Source organism: Musca vetustissima, unplaced genomic scaffold (genome assembly GCF_032173495.1).
Source record: "Musca vetustissima isolate MV318-11 ecotype Yass unplaced genomic scaffold, APGP_CSIRO_Mvet_v1 utg893, whole genome shotgun sequence".
Taxonomy (NCBI): domain Eukaryota; kingdom Metazoa; phylum Arthropoda; class Insecta; order Diptera; family Muscidae; genus Musca; species Musca vetustissima.
In genome coordinates, this window is record NW_026887644.1 from 44,462 (window position 1) to 66,722 (window position 22,261).

Genomic DNA, 22,261 nt, shown 5'->3' on the forward strand with positions numbered 1-22,261 from the left:
CTCCAGTTAACAGCAGCAGCAACAACAGCAAGAATGTGATATGTAAACAACAAACAGTATGTATGTACGGGTATGTAGTGAAATATTTCAACAAATCAGAAAAAAACAACATTTTAATGTTTCTCTTTCGCTTATTTACCTTACTGGAGGAGACAATAAGAGTGTGAATTTCATCAAAGAGCTCCACTTCAAGGGAGAGCAATTAAAGTCTCCAATATAAATACTAAAGAGAGTATTTTTCCAGAGAGATGCCATGGGGAGAAATAGTGTTGCCATTTTTGGAGAATAAACGGAAATTGACAATAGGAATAAATAGAAGTAAAGTATTTTATTCCAAAAATTTACTTTACTTTTATTTATTCCTAGATTGGTCAGAATTCAAAATTTACAAAAAAAAACAATCGTGCCATAATTGTCTGGTGGTCTAATGTTTATGCTCAGAAAATTAAGTACAAAATTACAGACACTAATATACGAAACTTGACGGATTTTCTTCTAAGGAGACTATTTCCAAACATTGAGTAAAAAGGTTCATTATTCTACTTCCATAATACAACCACTTCGATTGGCAAATACAACTAAAATCTTGAAAATACTAAAAACTCTACGTTATCGGTCGCTTCAGATGACTTGAAATGCAATTCTGTTGGTATATGCAGCCAACACTATCAAATCACCGAAAATGAGGAGTCATATGGAAGTCATGTCTCCGGTTAAATTGCGAACATATCAAAAAGGGTCAATATTTTAACGCACTAACGGACATGGCTAAATCGACAAGAATATTTCAAGGTCTTGCAAACTGAATGATAAAATTTATCAGAAAGTGTCAATCGACGGTCGTCTATAGCAATGCAGTACAATATTATCCTGATTTTGTAGTTTTCACCAAGACTGAGTCCATATATCGGAATCGAACAGATTTGAAGTACATCTCCAAACCTCATTTAAGGTTAAAAATAGTACAAAAATTAATTCAAATCTGGGGGAGACAACAGAAGAAAATAAAAATACTTTAGGTTACGATGTGCAAAGTTTGGATGAAAACGCATTCATATGACATTAACAAATTCTTTAAAATTGTTACCATTGGTTGGGAGGGTACCAGATGGATTGGAGCGATCCACTTGCTTGCTTTTTTGGATCAAATCGGATAATCTGATATATATTATTTTTATTCTGGTATATTTTAAGCCTTTAAAGCGATGTACCAGAATGAGCGATGTACCAGATATTACCATGGGCAAAATTTAAATTCATATGCGATTTACAAGGTTTCAAAATATTGAACCTTTGATGGGAAAGTAATCGATGTAGAGGGTTGATAGTCTTAATTTTTTCAATTTGATCAAGGTCTGGAAAAAATATTAGTACGTGTAAAGTTTCAATAATCATGGATACTAAATGCAGTCCAAATAGTGGACGGATAGGATCAATTTTCGGAAGGTAGACCCCATATTCTGACTTTTTTGGTAATATTATAACCATGTGAAATATAAGATTCAATCGGATACTTCATTCACTCTATGTGTGATTGTTGCTTTAATACGTCCCTATAACGCTAAGTGTACAACAAGGAAACGAAGAAAATTAGGATTAAAATTCTCAAAATACCTAATATTGAGGTTACCGTTATATAGGGCTATTCCAAAACGGGGATCGATATTCATAATTTTGGGTAGTGAGATTTGACAGGCAATGAGAATACAAAAACGTGTCCAAAATGCCAACAATACTAAATATTGGGGGCTATCCCGAAACATAGGAAAATTCGGTTGAAAAACGTGTCCAATACTCCCAAAATACCGAATATTAGGGTATCGTTACATGGGACTACCCTTAAGCTTGGGGTAATTATAATAAATACTAAATTACAGCTGATTCGGTTGAAAAACGTGTCCAAATATTCAAAATACCTAAAATTGGGTACCGTAATATGGGAGTTACATTAAAACGATGAAATTTCCCATTTGCAATACCAATCATACTAGGAGTTCCAGCAATACCAGTGCAAAATTTCACAGCTATATCGTCATTTCAACAGATGCCCTTGCGTAAATCGACATAGAATTTTATTCTGACCAAAAATATACAACAAATTTTATATATACTCAACCGTATGGCGGAGGATGTAACAAATTAGGCTTTTTAAAATTTGGATAAAATCGATTACTCTGTTCTTATTTTCCAAAAAAAAATTATCATTTTGTAAGAAAGTTGCCGGAGGGTGTGCCGATGGTATGTATCATTGAAACTGATCCATATTTGGAAGAAATATTTCGATTTACAATATTTGGAGAGAGTTTGGAGAGTTATTATGCACACCAGGCAGACATACCGAAAGACGAACATTTTCAAAACGACTCCTAATTGCTTGAAACGTATTTGATCGATTGACGTGTTCTACAGCGTTTACCAATTAACCCTATGAAACATTTTAAATTCTTCTCTATATTAATTTTTACAAGAATTAAAAACAATTCTGTTGGCAGGATTCGTACAGTTTGAATCCGATGCGATTTAAATAATTTGGACTGTATACACAAATTAGTACTGTACACAAAATTACCCTCTTCTCTATATTGAAAAGATCATTTGGTTGGTTGTTTTATAAATACAAACGTCAAAAATTTTTATTAAAATATTTTAGAAGGTCCTACCCAAGGTCTTCTGTATGCAGAACACATTTGAAGGTTCTTCACAAAATTCCTATTCTATAAAAAATAATACTTTGGCAACCCTATAACATATGCAAAAAAGGTCAGTTAACACATTTAAATCACGGCGCTAATGGAATAACAACAACAGTAACAAATTACTCTCACACACATTGGCGCGACTACAAGTCTCCACAGTTAGTTAGGAGAGCGAACCTCCCCCCAAGAGCAATCTCAACTGTATTTCACTTTTCCCTCAATCTAACAGAGCTTTGCAAACTTTGCGATACATTTTTTTATTGTAAAAGAGAACCGTTGGCTCTTATCAGATACTGGCAACAACAACAACACTAGACCCCCAAACTGAATGGGAAACCGACGAATGCCATGGCAAAGAGCATCACTGAAACAAAAACAACTGATCAGTGTAGATTTAGACGTTTGAGACCATAGAACGCAGTGAATAGTCTCCCCAAAAAAACGAAGTCAGAAACGCGGTGAAGAAAAAAACATTAACGGAAAGCAACAAAAAGCCACAACGGCGCGTTAGTGGTAATAAAAAAAAACAACAAAACGTTGTTAACTTTAGCGGCTAACGCGTTTTCTTTTACAAACGAAAAGCGTTTTTCCAAGAACACTTAACTATTGTTTTGTCCATTCGGTTTCGGTACTTATCTTGAGATTCTTTCTAATATTACGTCGGTGTCGGGCAGTGTTTCTGTGTGTCGGTGTGTTTGTCCTCTAATGTGAATACCAGCCAATGGTCACTTGGAACATGGGATAGGGTATTTTTGCGATGGTATGTTTTTTATTTGGTTGATAAATGAGGGGGTGGTGGTGGGCAGGCAAATTGTGCCTAAACGATGGTGTGTGAATTTTGTGTTGTTGGTTTTTGCGCTTGTCTTTTTTTGCCATACGTTTATGTGCTCATTTGTTTGCCATTTTTTGTGTTTTATTTTGATTTGTTTTGTACACAAAATACAAAAACAATATTTTTTACGTTTAATTTGTGTGTGTGTGTGTGTTTTTTTTTTTTTGTTCCGCAAGTAAATTGATGGTGTATTAGCAGGCTCTATGCAAACTACTTGCTAATTAATACCTTGTTGTTGTTGTTGTTTTACATTTTGCAAATTGTCAAAACCGCCGTCGTGTTAGCCGAGAATATTTGTCGCCTCGTTTATTAGTTTTGCACTACGTAATCGATTTGTTTTTGTGCAAAATGCCCCCCACTCTCACGTTCGTTCGCTCGCCTGCCTCTCCCTCTCTCTTTTTAAGCCATGAATTGAAGTAAACGGGAGAGTACTACCACCTCCATTTCATGTCTCTATGATACCGTAATCATATTAAAATAAATATAATTAACTTAAAAAAAAATTAATAAAGAATGCAAAAAAAGAAATAGAATAAAAAATTACGAGCAAAAAAATCTACATACAGTGAATGTCAAATATCGTCCGGTACAGTAGTTACCGACTAATGGCAATGTGATAAAAATTTGTTTTATATGGAAGTTAATGAATGCATAGATAAGTATATGGAAGTGCGAATTTACATATATTTACATATCATTAGAAAACTAATAAACAAACACGTTAAATAAATTTATTAAAACGGATTTTAATCGGTTTATTATCTAAATATCCGGTTCAACAGTTTTGAAATCCGGTTCTTTATTCTTTGAAATTTATATTTTGCATTCTCATTGTGTAGAAAATCTCCGTATCAAAAATTGAACCAGTTTTCCAAGTTTTTGAATCGGATATTCTGATAATAAAACCGGTTTTAATACATTCCATACATATCATTAGAAGCTAATAAACAAACGCATTAAATAAATTTATTAAACCGGATTTTTATCGGTTTTATTATTTAAATATCCGGTTCAAAAATAGAACCGGGTTTCAATCGGATATTGTGATAATAAAACCGGTTTTAATACATTCCGTACATATCATTAGAAAGCTAATAAACAAACGTTTTAAATAAATGTATTAAACCGGACCTTAATCGGTTTATTATCTAAATATTCGGTTCAAAAGTTTAGAAACCCGGTTATTTTTTTCTTCGAAATTTAATTTTAATTTATATTTTGCATTCTCATTGTGTAGAAAATCTCCGTATCAAAAATAGAACCGGGTTTCCATGTTTTTGTATCGGATATTCTGATAATAAAACCGGTTTTAATACATTCCGTACATATCATTAGAAAGCTAATAAACAAACACATTCAAAAAGTTTATTAAACCAGAATTTAATCGGTTTTATTATCTAAGTATCCGATTCAAATGTTTAGAAAACCGGTTATTTCTTCTTTGAAATTTAATTTTAATTTATTTTTGGATTCTCATTGTATAGAAAATCTCCGTATCAATAATTATCAATATTGGCCTAAGATTCAGGGTAGCCCTCATATAACCGTACCTCCCATTATTAGGTATTCTAGGGATTCAGAACTGAATTTGCTTTAATTTGGTATGCTGAACTCGCATTGGCTGACAAATCTTCCTACCAACAATTATCAATATCGGTTCACGTTTTAACAGAGCCCCCCTATTCAGGCATAGACATTCCTAAAAGTGCAAGACCTTAAACCGCAATAGAAAGAAAATAGACTCAAAAGAGCTAAGGAGTTGCTACGCTTGGCCGAAAGAGGTGAACTGCCGAACTTGGTTTTCTCCATTGAGAAAACACTCGTTGCCCAGCAGTTTGTAAACAAACAAATCGAACGTGGCATCAGAAAAGCAAGGTTGGCACTTCAAAATACCAAAGTGTCGATGACCTCAAGCAAGCGCTTCGCCGAGAATGGACCAAAATACCGCAAAGCTACATTCGGGCAGCCATAACTCGTGCCAAATGTTACCAATTCGAACAAATCTAAACTTATTTTAAAATTTGATGCTATTTCCGGTATTTTTTGCTTTCATTCAATAAAATTAAAAAAAATGTAAAAATTACGGCGTTTGACTTTGTTGCAGTTTTTTATCTCTCCCTGTATTGTTTATCGTTGCACTTAAGCATCAAATACTGTACCCAGTGCGTTTTTTATGCAGATACTCAATTTCATTTGACCGTGCGGCCGTCCGACTGACCGTCCCTCTAGATGTCAGCTTCTGCCTGCCACCGATCATTTATATAATTGAGGAGGACAACATCACAGCAACAGCAGCAGCAGACAAAACCCAAAAACAAAAACTCATAATTTAATTCTTAACAACGTAATTTTAAAGTTAATTAATATTTCATCTTCTGCTGCTGCTTCTTCTTCTTCTGACTTCTTCATCCATTTCCCATATCAAGGCGAAAACGAAAAGATAATTGCAAAGGCAGCAACAACAACAAAAATCGCAGTACAAATTAATATTCACATGCTAATTGTTGTTGCTGTTTTTTTTCCTTCTTTTTTTCAATAAATGATATTTATATGACTGTAAAATTTATGTATGTAGAGAATAAGAAGCATACACATATTCGTATATATGTATGTACATATTTGCCATAACAAATTATCGTATCTGCCTTTTTGTAAATTGCGAATCTGTTATAATTCTCATTGAGTACGTGCCAAAACTTGATAATATTTTAAACTGTGATCTGGAGGGGTGGTCATGAATTATAGTTTTGTAGAGATGCGGTTTTTTTAATGTATTATTATTTTTTTGCACGAAGTGGATTACAGTTCGCTGTGCAATTAAATTTAAACCAGTGTTTTCTTTATTAGTCTATTGTAATTTGTAATTATATACCTACAAGTTAACATGCAAATTTAAACAATTTTTCTCAGGAAGGAGTGTATTGAAAGTCTTGCTTCTACTTGAAATTCATAGAAATCTAATACCATAGACAGACGACAGCCTTAATTTGCATTAAAAAGCTCTTAATTTGAATTAATATTTACCCCTGACAGACGAGAGTTTCTGCATTTACGAAACAGTTTTTTGCTTCAAAACAATTGTTTGTCTGTGTGTAGTATGAAATTTTTTACATTTGTTTCGATATTTTTCGGGATTACATCTTTAGGAAATAGATACATGACATAAAGAAGGAATAGCAACTATGATCTTAGGAAAGCAGCTCCCAATTCAAAAAATTATTGAAATTTGCCTTCATTTCTTATTTTTATTTTCATAAATATAAATAAATTTGACAAGAAACAATTAATTTTCGACAGCATTGCCATATTGAAATTGCCTAATTCAGTATAAATTCAGTTTGATTATGTGCATTAACAACACATAAAAATGAGGATAATGTACAAGTTAATTTGAATTAAGGCTGTTAATGCAAATTAAGGCTGTCGTCTGTCTAGGCTATAAAGCGACTAAAAATGTATATTCGACGTGTGGATTTTTGAATTTTTACGACTAATTCTACGAGAAATCGATTGTCGATTTTCAACGAAAAATGTCACATCTTGTGAAAATAAACTACATAATACCAACGTCGCCATTCTTAATTCCGAACTTTTGTATAAAACCTCAAAATAAGAAAAGGATTCGCTCATAGAATTACTCTACCATTCTCTCACATCTGCTTCAATATTAACTTTAAAGTACAATAACTTGTAAATAATTCCAATAATAAAGAAAAATTTACGATTTAAGAAACCTACATGAATCTATTATAAGGAGCGCCATCTGTACATCAATCGTATTAATCATATGCCGTTTAAATCTCAATCGTGCATAATTTTGGGTTGAATACAATAGAAAATATTTAATGTATTCGAAATTCAAAAAAATAAAAAAATTGTCATAAATTTAATCGTGAGTTTATTTTAGCCTGTTATGTGCGCGCCATCTACATTTCAAATTTTAATATAGTATGTAGGTAGATTAGGCGCTCGATAATGTACCAGACTGTAAACCTATGGTCTCGGGATAAGAATGCTTATAATAACATTAACACAAAAAGCTAGGATCCCAATCACTTCACAAATTAAAGAAGAGGTTATTTGTGGACAACGACAGAACTAGGAACTTCAACGTACCTAAAACTAGCCGTGGGACAATTTAAAAATAGACCTATGTGGATTTTTTCTAAGAAGAAATTATTTATTCACCAGTAATTCTGTCAAATTACGATCACTTCAGCAAGTCTTCGGATCGAGTCTCAGCTAAGGAGAACACATTTCTCCATAGTAATTTTCGAATATTAGTAAAAATGGTTCCTAACATTCTGATATGTAAAATCGGCATCAAAATCAACACAAGAGGATAATACAAAAATAGGAGTGAGAAAGTTACCGCCACCCAGAGGAAAATAGCAACAATAAATAAGCAAGGACCTCAATTACAACATACTATTCAAAGAATTGTTATTTCGAAAGCAACAATAGGTGGAAGCACTAGATAATTTTTTGGTTCTATGAAAAGGAAAATATATAATTTTTTTTTCACTTCAACTCCGAATCCCTGAGGAGAAGGAAAAAATCCCTTCAATGTGGTTTGTGAATATTTTGTTTAAAGAGATGTCCCTCGTATTCAAATAACCCATCTTAACATTAATATCAATACAGAAGGATAACACAAAAATTGGAATAGTGAGAGATAGCGTCACCCAGAGGATAAATGAATACACTAAATAAGCAAGGACCACACCCACTGGACAATTTTCTGGGAGGCGTTGTTTCTACACAACGATAGGTGGCAGCACTTGGTGAAACGTTTAAAGCTAACACAAGGACTAATCGAATTATATGTCGTTACTCTAACGAAGTCCTCCCAAGAGGAGTAAAAATAGAAAAAATTACAACATCTTTGTAGAAAATTTCATGTTGAACAATACCTTTGCAGAAAACTTCATGTCCGTCGATTAAAATCACGATACAATTTACAATATTTAAGATAGAGCTTTGAAGTTTAGCGCATGCATTGCTACTAATCGTTCCACGTTATGGTATGCCAATATTCGGTGTTTTGGAAAATTCTACATAATCCTAAGTAAAATTAAAAATATAGGTTCACTTCTTATGGTAGCTCCCATATCAAGGTAATACTACCCAAATTTTGATATTAGGTAAAATATGGGTTCAGTTTTGTTGGAAAACGTGTCTGAAATAGCGAAATGTAAGAGGTACCGATACCAAAAAAATAAACCAATGTTGATAATTGTTGGTTATTTAATAGTTATTTAAAATTATTAATTTTCTATTAGAAATTATTCTCCCCTCAACTAAAGGTAGGCATTTTCCATATTTAATAGAAAAAATATATATTTTTGTAATACCATTTATGTAAGCAATTAAAAAAGTAACACATTCAACTGTCAAAGTGTCACACACAAAGCAAAAATATTAGAAAACCCGAAGCGAAGAAAAAATTATAATGAGATGACTGGAAAAATAAAAAATAAAATAAAACCCAAACAAAGCTCATAAAAAAACTTGACTTTTTTGCAATTCGCAATTGAATTTGAATATTTGAGTATGAATATGAGTATCTCAAAATGACAATTTGCAAGTGACTTACTTGGTGGCTGGCTATCACTGTCACCGCCATTTAAGGGGCGGAATGCTTATTACTAAAGTGTTTGTCATAGCCATTAACATGTATGCTATGAGGTGGTCATAGCTCATACATGTGTGTGTGTGTGTGTGACTGTGTTTGTGTTTACATACATAAATGCATTATGTAAATTAAATAAATATTTTGTAAAAATAAATAAACAACAATTTTTGTTCGGTAAAATCATTTTTGTTGCTTTTGTTGTCGTTCATCTGAATGACCAAACAAACTTGACCTTTAACTACTGACTTTGCAGTGTCGAGACATTTTTTCTCTGTTTACTCTCTGTCATCAACACCCATCATGGCAGTGGCACCACAGTCAACCATCCAGTCATCCATGCGGCGCATAAAGATGTCTGAAGATGAAACTTCCTACAATCTATTCAAACATCCAGACGGCTAGCCCGCCAGTCAGCCATTCATGCGTCCAAAACTAACAACACCAACAAAAACATTTAATTGATCAAATAAAAGTGTCATTGAAGTTTGATTTCATTTTTTTAAAGGTAAACACGGGCGGGTGACTCAATAGCGGGGTGGCATGACATAAACATTACACCAAAATCTAAATCAATTATCACCAGGGCGGCAAAATAAATATTCAATTATAGTTTCGCTGATTTTCCATTATTTCCTATCTGTTTTTGTTGTTGTTGACGTCAAGTATTACGATTGTTGGACGCAAACGCAAAAAATGCAAAATAAACAAAATGACGAATTTTATTTATAGCTGAGATATTGAAAATTAAAAGAAGAAATGTAATTTAAGAACAGTCACATTTTTTATGTTTTTTTTTTTTTTTTTGAATTTCCAGATCCAACAAATATGTACAATTCAGCAAAAATTCAAAATTTAAACTATGGTACAGTGTCTATACCAACGATATGGCAAAAAAATAACACTTCAAAATGTTGATCAGTTTATTCAACAGTAATTGATTTATAAAGTATTTGGTTCCAAAATCGAATCAGATCTAGAAATAAACTGTAAATTTTTATATTCAAAAAACTTTTTTGTTAAGTAAAAAAAATGAGTTCTACCGATATAAATGAAATGGACATAAACAAGTAAAAAAGTATCAGTCGGTGTTGCCGACAGATATATACCCTCACCCGACAGATATATACCCTCACCCTATGGTTGGCGGAGGATGTTGATCATCTGTGTGGTAGATACCACAAGGAGTGGTCCAATGGGTCCCATCTAGACTTGGTAACGATAATAGGTTATGCAAAGTTTGGTTCAAATCGGACATTCCATTCGCCTGATATTGGATTTATAAATATTGAAAATGTTGGCCCTTTGTGGGGGAGGTACCAGAAGGAGGTGATCAATGGGTCCCATCTTCCTACTTGATCTAGGTTTGACAAAGATAATAGGTTGTGCAAAGTTACGTTAAAATCGGAGAGTCCGTTTGCATTTATTTTTAAAAATATTTTTTAACACAATTTTCTCCATTTTGTGGGGGAGGCACCAAAAGGAATGGTACGATATTACCCATCTTCGAACCTAAACTGAGTTTGGAAGAAATATTAAGATGTGCAAAGTTTGGATGAAATCCATTATTCCCTTCGAGAGTTATCGTGCGCACAAGCCAGACAGACGGACGGACAACGCACGGACGGACGAACTTGTCAAAATCGACTCCATATTTCTGAAACGGATTTGGTCTAAAAAAACATGGGGTCTAAAGCCAATGTTTCGTTGAGGCATATTTTCACCGTATCAAAGTGTATATACCCTCACTAACCATAAAGCTGAGGGTATAAAAATATCTGAAACCGATTGAAACTTTTATGCTGGGGCTATACCATGATAAATTTTTGTTAGGAATTTTTGACAACCAATAAGGTCCCAAAATGACAATTTATAGTCAATTTAGCTGAGAAACGTGCCCAATATCTCTGAAATACCAAATAATAGCGGTTACTGTAATATGGGTCCAACCCCCTCATGCTTGAGTATAGATTTTCTACCCAATGAGAATCCAAAATACAAATTTACTAAATATTTGGTTGAAAATCCCAAACCCAAACTCTATAATTTGCGAGATACAGCTATATAGAAGGTTATGGAGATTTTCAACCCAATGAGAACACATGATATTAAATTAGAGACAATTATATTGAAAAGCGTACCCAAAATCAAAAAAAAAGTAGAAATAATAGGGATACCATTATATTGGCTCTATCTTGAAATTTGAGTCAATGTTGATAATATTTGGTATGTAGATTTTCTACCCAATGCGGATCGAAAATACAAAATTAAATCCAATTTTTTTTTTTTTTTTTTTTGAAAAACGCCCCAAACTTTTCAAAATATTGAAAGTGGACCAATTGTATGGAGATTTTCTACTCAATATGAAATCAAAATATAAAATTACAGGCACTTTGGTTTAAAATGTGTCCAAATTCTGGCAATAAAGTTGTTATTCACCAGAGCTCCTGAATTCCGAATTACAACCAATTCGGTGGGAAAATGCCTCTAAAACCTTTATAATATCGGAATTGTAAATATGGGGGCAATGTCAAAACGTGTACCCATATAGAAAATGAAAGTTGTTCAACCTTCAAGAACCCCAAAACATATGTAATGTTTCTCCTGTTACCTCTCTTGCGAGAATAAGACTTCCACAAAGCACTTCTATTATTAAAGAGTCATTGGTTTTTGTTCCGGCTAAGCAGATGCTTGGTCTGTTGTAACCTGTTCTATGTGCTGGAGCTGACATCTAGAGCTTCCTAGAGACATTGTATTATTCTTTTTCCTCTCGGTGGTGATATTTCCTACCATTCCTATTTTGTCTTATGTGGAGATGCTTGGGATGCAAAGAAAATCACTTTGAAAAAAGTTCGAATTTGGCAGGAATACTGGTGAATAAAAAATTCTTCCCAGGAAATGTTCAGAAATGGTCCATTTTTAATATCCTCCATACAATAACTACGCTTAATGTCGGTGCTTTGAATTGCTAGCCAAGTTTCCTTATATAAAGGTGCATATTGATTAAAGTGCTGCCACCTACCGTTGTCCACAAGCAACTTTTTTTTAATTTTGCGCAGTGGTAGGGGTCCTTGCTCATTTATTCTGGTCATTATTCCTCCGGGTGGCGCTATCTTATGCCATTCCTATTTGTGTGTTATCCTAATGTAGTGACGTTGATGCCGAGGTTGGTTATTAGAATGTCGGGACACATAGGAGAGAGATAAAAGTCTCATTTTTACAATAACTCGAAAACCATTTTGTGAAAAGGGCGATTCGAACCCGGAATTTGGCAGAATTATTGATAAATAAAAAAATGTTTTCCATTTTTATAACCTCCTTACAATATGTATGCTTAATTTCGATACTTTGAATTCATAGCCCAGTTTTTCTGGCATATAAAGGTCCCAACGGATTTAAGAGCCGCCATCTATACCTGTCTAGAAACTACGTTCCCTTTCATTTTGCGCAGTAGTTTGGATTCCGACTTTTTTGTTGTTATCATTTTTCCTCTAGGTGTCGCTATTATCTACAATTTATATTTTTGTGTTATCCTCATGTGTTGATGCCGACGTCGATTATTAGAATATCAATGCGGGCTTCGAATGTATTTCATCACATTGAGAAAAGTGGAATTTGGCAGGATTACTGGTGAATAAAAAAATGCTTTCCATTTTTTTATATCCTCCTACAATAACTAATTCGGTACTTTGAATTTCTAACCCAGTTTTCCAACGAGATTATCTAGCATATAAATGTCCCCATATAAAGGTCCCTACTGTCCCTAAGTGCTGCCACCTACCGTTGTCTAGAAACTACGTCTCCTTGAAATTTGTGCTGTGGTTTGGGTTTTGTGGTTCCTCCTCCTCAGTTGGGATTTGAACCCGGTATTTTACAGGATTACTGGTGCTTTAAAAAGTATTCCCAGAAAAATGTTAAATATAGCACTACGAGCAACGAAACCATTGATCTTATATGGAATAAGGTATCCAGAGTTGATGACCGAGATATTACTATTGTTGCCTAAGTTCACATTGATTTTGCAAGACAGTTTCTAAAATCTTTTTACTCTGAAACAAAAATTTGTCATCGCCTTTTGGAATAGGTGGTGTTCCTTATTTTTATTTCTATTTCCATGATGACTAAAGTGGAAGCTATCTACGCAATGGGTTTGAATTCCTTATCTTCTGTTTATTTTAACAAGGTAGTTAGGTGGGGTGAAGGGTATTGAAAAAATGAAAAAAAAACGATATCAAAGCGATAAGATAAATAAACATCTGCTAAATGTATACATACACATACATCGCTACGATACAATTACAAAATTCTGGCAGACAGACAGACGGACAATTTTTTTGTCATTCACAAAGAATTTGTTGTGAGAGAGAAACATTCGCTTTTTAACGACAGTTGCCACTACGAAAGACGGTAGAGTTTTCATATTCATTACAAAGAAACAAATAATTTTAATTGAATTAATTTTTTAAAAATGTATCTTGTTTTGTAATTAAAACCATAATAATAAACAAAACCAATTTATTAAATTCTATTTTTGCTCTCTTTTTAGAATTAAAATCGGTGCATTGTGTCCAAAGTTTTGAATAAAATGTAAAAAATCACACCCACATAAACACACAAAAACAACAACGACGACAAAATTCAAACAAAATGTCAACAGTGAAACGAAATTGGAAAGGAAATATTCTAAACCAAAGTTTATGGCTAATTTATGCGCTCCTAGTTTCAACATCCAGTTTGGTAAATGCTCAAATATGGTCGCCTCATGACAGTGTCACAACCACCGGCGGACGTCACAATGTTAGCTGTATCTCATATGAGGTGCAATTTATCTGTGATTGTGCCATGGTGGATGAGGTAAGTGTTTTTTGTTTTCGAAATTTCATAATTCTTCGAAATTAAAATAATTAATTTAATTTATTTTTCCAGGATCTGGTGCTACCCCATTTAATTGGCTCGGCATATCAATTGGAGATTCGTAATTGCAAATCGCTGACCATTGAATCGAATGCCTTACAGGATACCCAGCACTTGCATAAAATCACATTTAAAAATGTGGAAAATTTAATACTTAGCCAATATGCATTGTCATTGCCGGACTATAGCAGCAGCACGCCATTAATATTGTCCTTTGAAAAGGTGAGGATCTAAATCGCTTCGTGAAATTAAATTAACAGATCATCTAATATGATTAAGAGGGATTCGAAATGCCAAACAATAGACACCATCTGGGCTCCTTTTTGGTATTTGAAAAGGAAAAATTATACCCAAGCCGATTTGAGTAATAGTACCAAGAAGAACCCTCTTTAAAGTTGTTGAAATTCGTTACAAAAGAGGTTCAATCATTTTCGGTTTACTACGGATTGAAGAAAAGGACAAAGAGTCGGACCTAGTACCGATGATTCCTTTGGCAAAATAGTTCCTTTGAAGTATTTCTATTTTTAATTTTCTTTTGAATTAATTATTTTTATTTGTTTTAACTTTCAAACCCCTATGCATTCACTAAAGTCTTTTATTTTCTTCCTTTTACAGGTCAAAGTCAAATTAATCGATTCCCTTGCCATTAATGGACAAATTGAAGAAATCACAATTGTCGATAGCTATATAGAGTCTATAAGACCCTTTGCGTTTAATATTTTAAAAAATAATGCCCTACGCCTAACCATGGATAGGGTGACAATCAACAGAATTGAGCCACAGGTAAGTCAATTCCAAAAACAAAATAATAATAAAGAGTTAATAAATATTTAAATATTCTTTGTTTGCAGGCTTTTAAAAAACTAGTTGTAGAAAAAATCGATATACAAAATTGTGAATTTCTGCAGAATGTGCCATCAAAAACATTCTACGACATAGAAGTTAGCGATTCGTTATATTTATCCAAATGTAGATTTAAAAAAGTCCACACAAAAGCTTTTTCATTTAAAAGTAAGTAAATATTTATTATATTTAAATATTTATTCAATTAAATTTATGTATATGTGTACTTCTAGTGATCTCAAAGCTAACCATAGCAAATAATTATTTTGAAGCAATTGATGGTGAATGGCTGGAAGCCTATGTTAAGAAAAGTCCACAAATACGAGATAATCAATTTGGCAACACGAGTGTAATAGCTTTTGCAGGTAAGGTCAAGATCAACCATTGGTAAAGGGTTCATGAAAATAATTATTCATGATATGGCTCTATGGCTCTCTAATGGCTCTCTAATGGCTCTCTAAAATAAATCTTAAAAAATCCAACCTTATCTTCCGATATGGCTCTAAAATAAATCTTTAAAAAATTCAGGGCTATCCATCTGATATGGCTTTAAAACAAATATTTAAGAAATCCACGCCTATCCATCTGATATGGCTTTAAAATAAATCTTTAAAAAATCCACGCCTATCCATCTGATGTGGCCTTAAAATAAATCTCTCAAAATCCACACCTATCCATCTGATGTGGCTCTAAAATAAATCTGTTAAAAATCAACGTCTATCCATCTGATAGGACTCTAAAATAAATAGTTAAGAAATCCACGCCTATCCATCTGATATGGCTCTAAAATAAATCTTTAAAAAATCCTCGCCTATCCTTTGATATGCACCTAAAATAAATCTTTAAAAAATCCACGTCTGTCCTTCTTATATGGCTGTAAAATAAACCCTTTAAAAATCAACGTCTATCCATCTGATATGGCTCTAAAATAAATCTTTAAGAAATCCACACCTATCCGTCCGATGTGGCTCTAAAATAAATAGTTAAGAAATCAACGTCTATCCATCTGATAGGACTCTAAAATAAATAGTTAAGAAATCCACGCCTATCCATCTGATATGGCTCCAAAATAAATCTTTAAAAATCCACGCCTATCCATCTGATTTGGCTCTAAAATAAATCTTAAAAAATCCTCGCCTATCCATCTGATATGGCTCTAAAATAAAACTTTAAAAAATCCCCGCCTATCCATCTAATATGGCTCTAAAATAAATTATAAAAAAATCCACGCCTATCCATCTGATATGGCTCTAAAAAACGTTGGCAACCCTATGCCTGAGTAGACGTGTGTTTAGTTTGCAGCTGATCGCAAAATTGTTTTTTCCTTAAATATCAACTGTTGGCTTTTGTAAAGATCGAAGTGTTTTTGCGGAGAAGTTTTTTTTTTACGGAAGTGTGAAATAAAATTAAATGCAATTCTATATACAGTGATTGAAAACATAATTTCATCCCGTGTTACGCAATTACCATATTTTGCTTTCTTGCCATTTTTCCATTTTTTGACTGGAAGCGCCTTATTGTTGTTGCTGTTTGTTCCTGTCATTTTCTCAACTGCTGTTGTTGTTATTAACATAAACAATATGCCTACTACGAAGAAACAAATATTGTGTGGCTCTTGTAATGAACCAGTGACAAAGACCCAGGGATCCGTGAAATGTAGAGTTTGCGACAAATGGTTGCATGGATCTTGTGCTAACTTGAGTGAAAAAGACCTAGCTGCACTTAAATCAATTAGAGTCAGTGCCTTTATTTGTACTGCTTGTGTAACCAACTTAAGTAATAGCCATTGTGGAACCGCTGATGACTTACAAAACCTCTCTAAGAAACTGGATTCTTTCACTGCAACCCATCAGGAAGAATTAAATTCTATTAAAGCTGCCATTGACAACATGAATGCACAGTTAACGTCCTGCCTCACTGATTTAAAGGCTGATATTTTAAAGTGTCATGAAAAAGTTACTGCTGTTGAAGAATCCGTTGCTGCCATTGAAAATGAAAATAAAGCTCTAAAAGCGGAAAATAATGCTTTGCATCGCAGATTAAATCGTGCAGATTTTTTGATTAGTGGTCTGCCTGATGGTTTGAACGATTTGGTCGCAATTGTCATTTCTGTTGCTGCTTTTTTCAATGTGGAACTAGTACGTCGTGATGTTGCATTGGCCTGTTACATTAATAATAAGAAGCACATTTTGGTGAAGCTTAATTGTGCAGAACTTAGAGATGAAATCATGCGTCAATATTTTAAGAGTCGGTCATTGAAGGTTTCTGATATCCTGTCTGGTTCTGGGGGTGATGTTACGAGAAGGGTGTACTTAAATGACCACTTTTCCCCTGAAGCTAGTAATTTGAATGCCGTTTGTAACAAGCTTCGTCGACTCAACCTGATTTCAAAGTACAGAATCATCAATGGAGATAAAGCTAAAGCTAAAATTGTACTGCCTGATGGTAAAATCGTTGAACGTGATGCTGCTGGTTGTTCTCTACTACTTCCTGGCCATATATAATCTTACCATACACATTTATTTTTTCCCATTGTCTTTAATTGCTTATTAATGTGAAATCAAGATACAACTCTATGCGTATAGTTCAAATTTTTCATATTGACCTCTGTGAGGTATTTTCTTGTTGTATCCTGGTTCTAATTTTTTATTCGCAATATAATTTGCATAAGTTGATATTTTTTATTCGACCTCATTTTATATCTCTAATTTGCGAAACGCTGTGTTAAAGTGATTTTTTGATTAAATGAATTTAATTTTTTGTGCATATATATCGCATTTATATTTCTTTTCTTGGCTCCCACCCTGTGCTTGTTATGCAATCAATGTCTTTTGATAATAATCTTGGTCCTATAGTGAGTGGTAACTCCCATCTCAAGCTACTGTTACATCCATATAGTAACAATTTGAACATTGCTCACCTAAATTGTAGGAGCATTAAACCTAGTACTAAATTGGATGAAATAAAATCTATTTTAAAGGACAATACTTTTGACATTCTTGCTATTTCAGAAACGTGGCTTTCTTCTGATATTTTGAATTCTGCTCTTTCTATTCCAAGTTTCAATATTTGCCGCAATGACCGTCAAATACCCAGTAGAGGTGGTGGTATTTGCATATATGTTTCCAGGGGACTTCGATATAAATGCGTTTTTAAAATATCCGTTCATCATTGTGAATCTCTCTTTATTGAGCTACAATTTTCAAGTATCAAAATTCTTTTTGGTGTTGTATATTTGCCTTCGGGTAATATAGATATATTCGAACATGCTCATTCAGAACTTTTTGCTCAATATAGTAATATTTTGTTGGTTGGTGATTTTAATTGCAATTTATTTAATCCTTCGAGGGCAAATATGTTTCGGTCACTTTGTACTAGATTAAATCTATGCATTATTCATAATTCTAAACCTACACATTTTGATCTAAGCAATCGTTCTACATCTCTCATTGATTTCATGCTTGTCAGTGACTGTAGTCTCGTAAGTTATACAAATCAGGTTCAGTGCCCACCGATTTCTGACCATGCACTTATATTTGCATCACTCTCATTAAATTATAACCCTTTACCTGATTTTATAGAGTTCCGAGATTACAGCAACATTGATTGGATTGGTTTATATTCCTTTCTTGATACCTTTGACAAGGATTTAATAATAGGAAATGCTGATGTTGATACAAAATGCTCACTTGTTTGTTCTCTTCTTAATCGTCTTTTTACGTTTGTTCCTATTGTTAGGAAAAAACTGAAGTACACTGGTGAGCCTTGGATGGATTCTAGTGAAGTCAGATTTGCAAGATCATTAAGGGATTTGGCTTTCTTGGCATTCCAAAGAGACCAATCTCAAATAAGTTGGCAAATCTATTGCAAATATAGAAATAAGGCGAAATCTTTAATACGCAAAAAGAGGAGACTTCATTTCGCTAGGGTTTTTGGCAATATGGACCCAAATAGGCTCTGGAATGTTCTTAGAAGTTCTGGATGTGTAGGGAATGATAATGATACTATCAATATTGATGTTAATGATATTAACGAGTACTTTGTGAATACTTGTAATACCAATACTGACGTGTTTTTTAATGTTGATGAATTCCCTGATTTGGATTCGTCATTTTCATTTCGTTGTGTAGATGAAGAAGAGCTAATAGAGGCAATGGGTAAAGTGAAATCTAAATCTGTTGGAATCGATGGCATACCTATATATTTTATCAAACTTATATTTCCTTGTATCTCTGATATAATTTTAAATCTTTTCAACACTATATTAACTTCTTCTGTTTTCCCATCTGCGTGGAAGACTGCTCGTGTGGTGCCCATTCCCAAATCTCGCACTGTACGTGGTCCGGATGACTTGAGACCAATTTCAATTTTATCGGCATTATCAAAAATAATGGAACATATTATTAAAAAGCAAATGCTTACGTCTTGTGTTAATCGAATAAATGAATGCCAATATGCTTTTCGCCATGGACATAATACTACTCACTTGCTGCTTCAACTAACTGACTCGATTCGTAAAACTATTAATGATGGCGGGATTAGTATTATGGTATCCTTAGATTTGTCTAAAGCCTTCAATTCTCTTGATTACATACGCCTTGTAAGCAAGTTAAGAGATCAATTTAACTTTTCAAGATCTGCGTGCAAATTAATTTTTTCCTATTTATGCAAAAGGAGTCAATTTGTCGTGTTAAATGGTGCTGAATCCAGTATTCTGAATTTGTTCTCCGGGGTACCACAGGGATCTGTCCTTGGCCCACTATTGTTTATTTTATATATAAATGACCTTCCTTCCTATACAAACACTCCTTATTGCTCAACATTTGTTTTTGCAGATGACATATATCTACTTTTTAGTGGTAGGCGTGCTGACTTGGATATACTTGAAGGTAATATAAACGCAAACTTAAATCGTTTTGTTGATTGGGCTAATATAAATTCACTAATGGTTAACCCATCCAAGACTAAGGCAATATCATTTTGTAATAATAATCGTGTTTTGCCTTCTTTTAACATTTTCATGAACCAAATTCGAATAGATTTTGTACAGCAGCATAAGTGTCTTGGTGTAATTATTGACTGTGATCTTTCGTTTAGAAGTCACATTGATGCTTTGTTCGGCAAAGTATGGAGCATGTTACGCAGGATCTATGGGTCAAATTTATACCTTCCTCACCGAATAAAATTAATGCTAGCTAATTCTCTTTTACTATCTCAGGTTTTGTACGGACTGGAGGTCTATTCGGGTACAATCGGTGTTAATATTGATAAATTGAAGCGTATTGTGAATACTATTATACGTTTTGTATACAATCTTCGCCGAGATGATCATACTTCTGCCTATGTTATTCGTTTCCTGGGATGTTCTTTTGAAATGTACATAAACTATCGTTGCATTTTGATTTTTTATAATCTCATTAAGAATGGTATACCTTGCGCCTTTAGACGTTTATTTCAGTTTTCACATTCAACAAGGAATCCTCAGATTTATATTCCTAGAATTTGGAAAAATATATATTCTAGGTCATTCTTGGTAAGAGTTGCGCGTTTTTGGAATTTTTTGCCATTAGAACTGCGTATTTTTTCTCATAGCAATAATGCCTTTCGTCTGAAAATGATGGAGTATTTTCAAGAATTAATGGAATAGCATATTTTATATACTTTTTTATGTTTATATTAACCAGTCGGATTGTGCTACCACTCATTGGACTGTTTTCTTTCTTATTTTTCCATTTTGTTTTCTTTTTTATTGGCTTGGGAGCCATGAACTTTGAACTTATGTTAAATTTAATTTAATTTTAAAAATTAATATAGTTACATAGTTTTTTATTTGTATAATATAACTCAGGTTTAAATTGTCATGAGATACACTAAATTGGCCACTGAAGGCTTAGTATTATATATGAATCTTAAATAAATAAAAATAAAATAAAATAAAAATAAATCATAAAAAATCCACGCCTATCCATCTGATATGGCTCTAAAATAAATCTTTAAAAAATACACGCCTACACTTCTGATATGGCTCTCAAAATAAAACTTAAAAAATCCATCCTATCCGTCCAATATGGCTCCAAAATAAATCATTGCCATCATTCTTATATGGCTTTAAAAAAATTCACTCCTTTCCTTCTGACATGGCTCTACACTTCTGATATGGCTCTCAAAATAAAACTTAAAAAATCCATCCTATCCGTCCGATATGGCTCCAAAATAAACCATTGCTATAATTCTTATATGGCTTTAAAAAAATTCACTCCTTTCCTTCTGATCCTTATGATATGGCTGTAAAATAAAATAAGCTTTAAGAAATCCACGCCTATTTATCTGATATGGTTCTAAAATAAATCTTTAAAAAATCCACACCATCCATCTGATATGGCTCTAACATAAATCTGTAAGAAATCCACGCCTATCCTTCTGATATTGATCTAAAATAAATCGTATGAAATCTACGTCTATCCCTATGATATGGCTCTAAATTAAATCTTTCAAAATGCACGCCTATACATCTGATTTCTCTCTAAAATAAATCTTTGAAAAATCAGATATGGCTCTAAAGTAAATCTTTAATTTTGCACTATTATCATATCCAAATTGATTTTGTTTCTATTTTTTTATTTTACAGGTATAAAAGTACATCGCGATTATGGCAGCAGTGAAAAATTAGAGTTGCGTTTTAGCAACAATACCATTTATTTCCCCTACGACAATGTCCGACCATTAGAATTTAGTCGTGATTTTACCCTCAATCTAAAACAACTGACCGTTAATAATCCATATCCGTGTTCCTCTGTCGATGATAATACCCAGCCACTGAGACCAACATCCGAATTCTATAATCTACATCAACACAATGTATATTTTCGACAGGATGGCAATGCTGCAGCCCATGATAACCGGGGAGTTTCAGGCTATAAACCATTAAATGAAATTATAGCCAGCGATTGTGTCAAACACTCCTATGTTCTTTATATAATTATTGGTGTGGTTGTATTTGTAGTGCTAATTGCCTTAATTATTGTTATTGCTTGTTGGCTGGCGGCAAAGAAACGCAAGGCAAAACGAAAAATGGATATCATACAACCGGAACCAAGGACATATAAGGAAACACAAATTGTCTATCAAATTGAAAATGCTGGACTTCTTAAGACTGACTTTTAAAAAGAGAAAAAAAATGGGACCACAAATACCAATAACACAAATTTGTTGCTGTTGTTTTGTTATATAATCAAAGACGCTAGAACACCGAAATTCCACCAAAAACTTTAAACATTTTTGAAATATTTAATATTTTTTCTAAGTTTTTCATATGAAACCAAATGTAAATTTTAATTTTGTTAG

At 33.3% G+C, this 22,261-nt stretch overlaps 1 protein-coding gene across 1 annotated transcript; it reads left to right on the plus strand.

Annotated features, from left to right (window-relative positions):
* The first annotated feature begins 58 nt into the window (after nt 1-58).
* LOC133335326 (uncharacterized) lies at nt 59-22,101 on the plus strand. The gene is made up of 9 exons (XM_061543611.1): nt 59-70; nt 7,148-7,206; nt 8,373-8,386; nt 13,881-14,014; nt 14,087-14,296; nt 14,690-14,857; nt 14,926-15,085; nt 15,151-15,282; nt 21,546-22,101. The coding sequence occupies exons 1-9, from the start codon at nt 59-61 to the stop codon at nt 22,079-22,081; spliced, it is 1,425 nt and encodes a 474-aa protein (XP_061399595.1). The 3' UTR covers nt 22,082-22,101.
* Nucleotides 22,102-22,261: the final 160 nt, after the last annotated feature.

Excerpts from the sequence above, each read along its gene's own strand:
- LOC133335326 (XM_061543611.1), top strand. Across the intron at positions 14,858-14,925 it reads TCAACAGAATTGAGCCACAG|GCTTTTAAAAAACTAGTTGT; the intron begins GTAAGTCAATTC and ends CTTTGTTTGCAG. Across the intron at positions 15,086-15,150 it reads AAAAGCTTTTTCATTTAAAA|TGATCTCAAAGCTAACCATA; the intron begins GTAAGTAAATAT and ends GTGTACTTCTAG.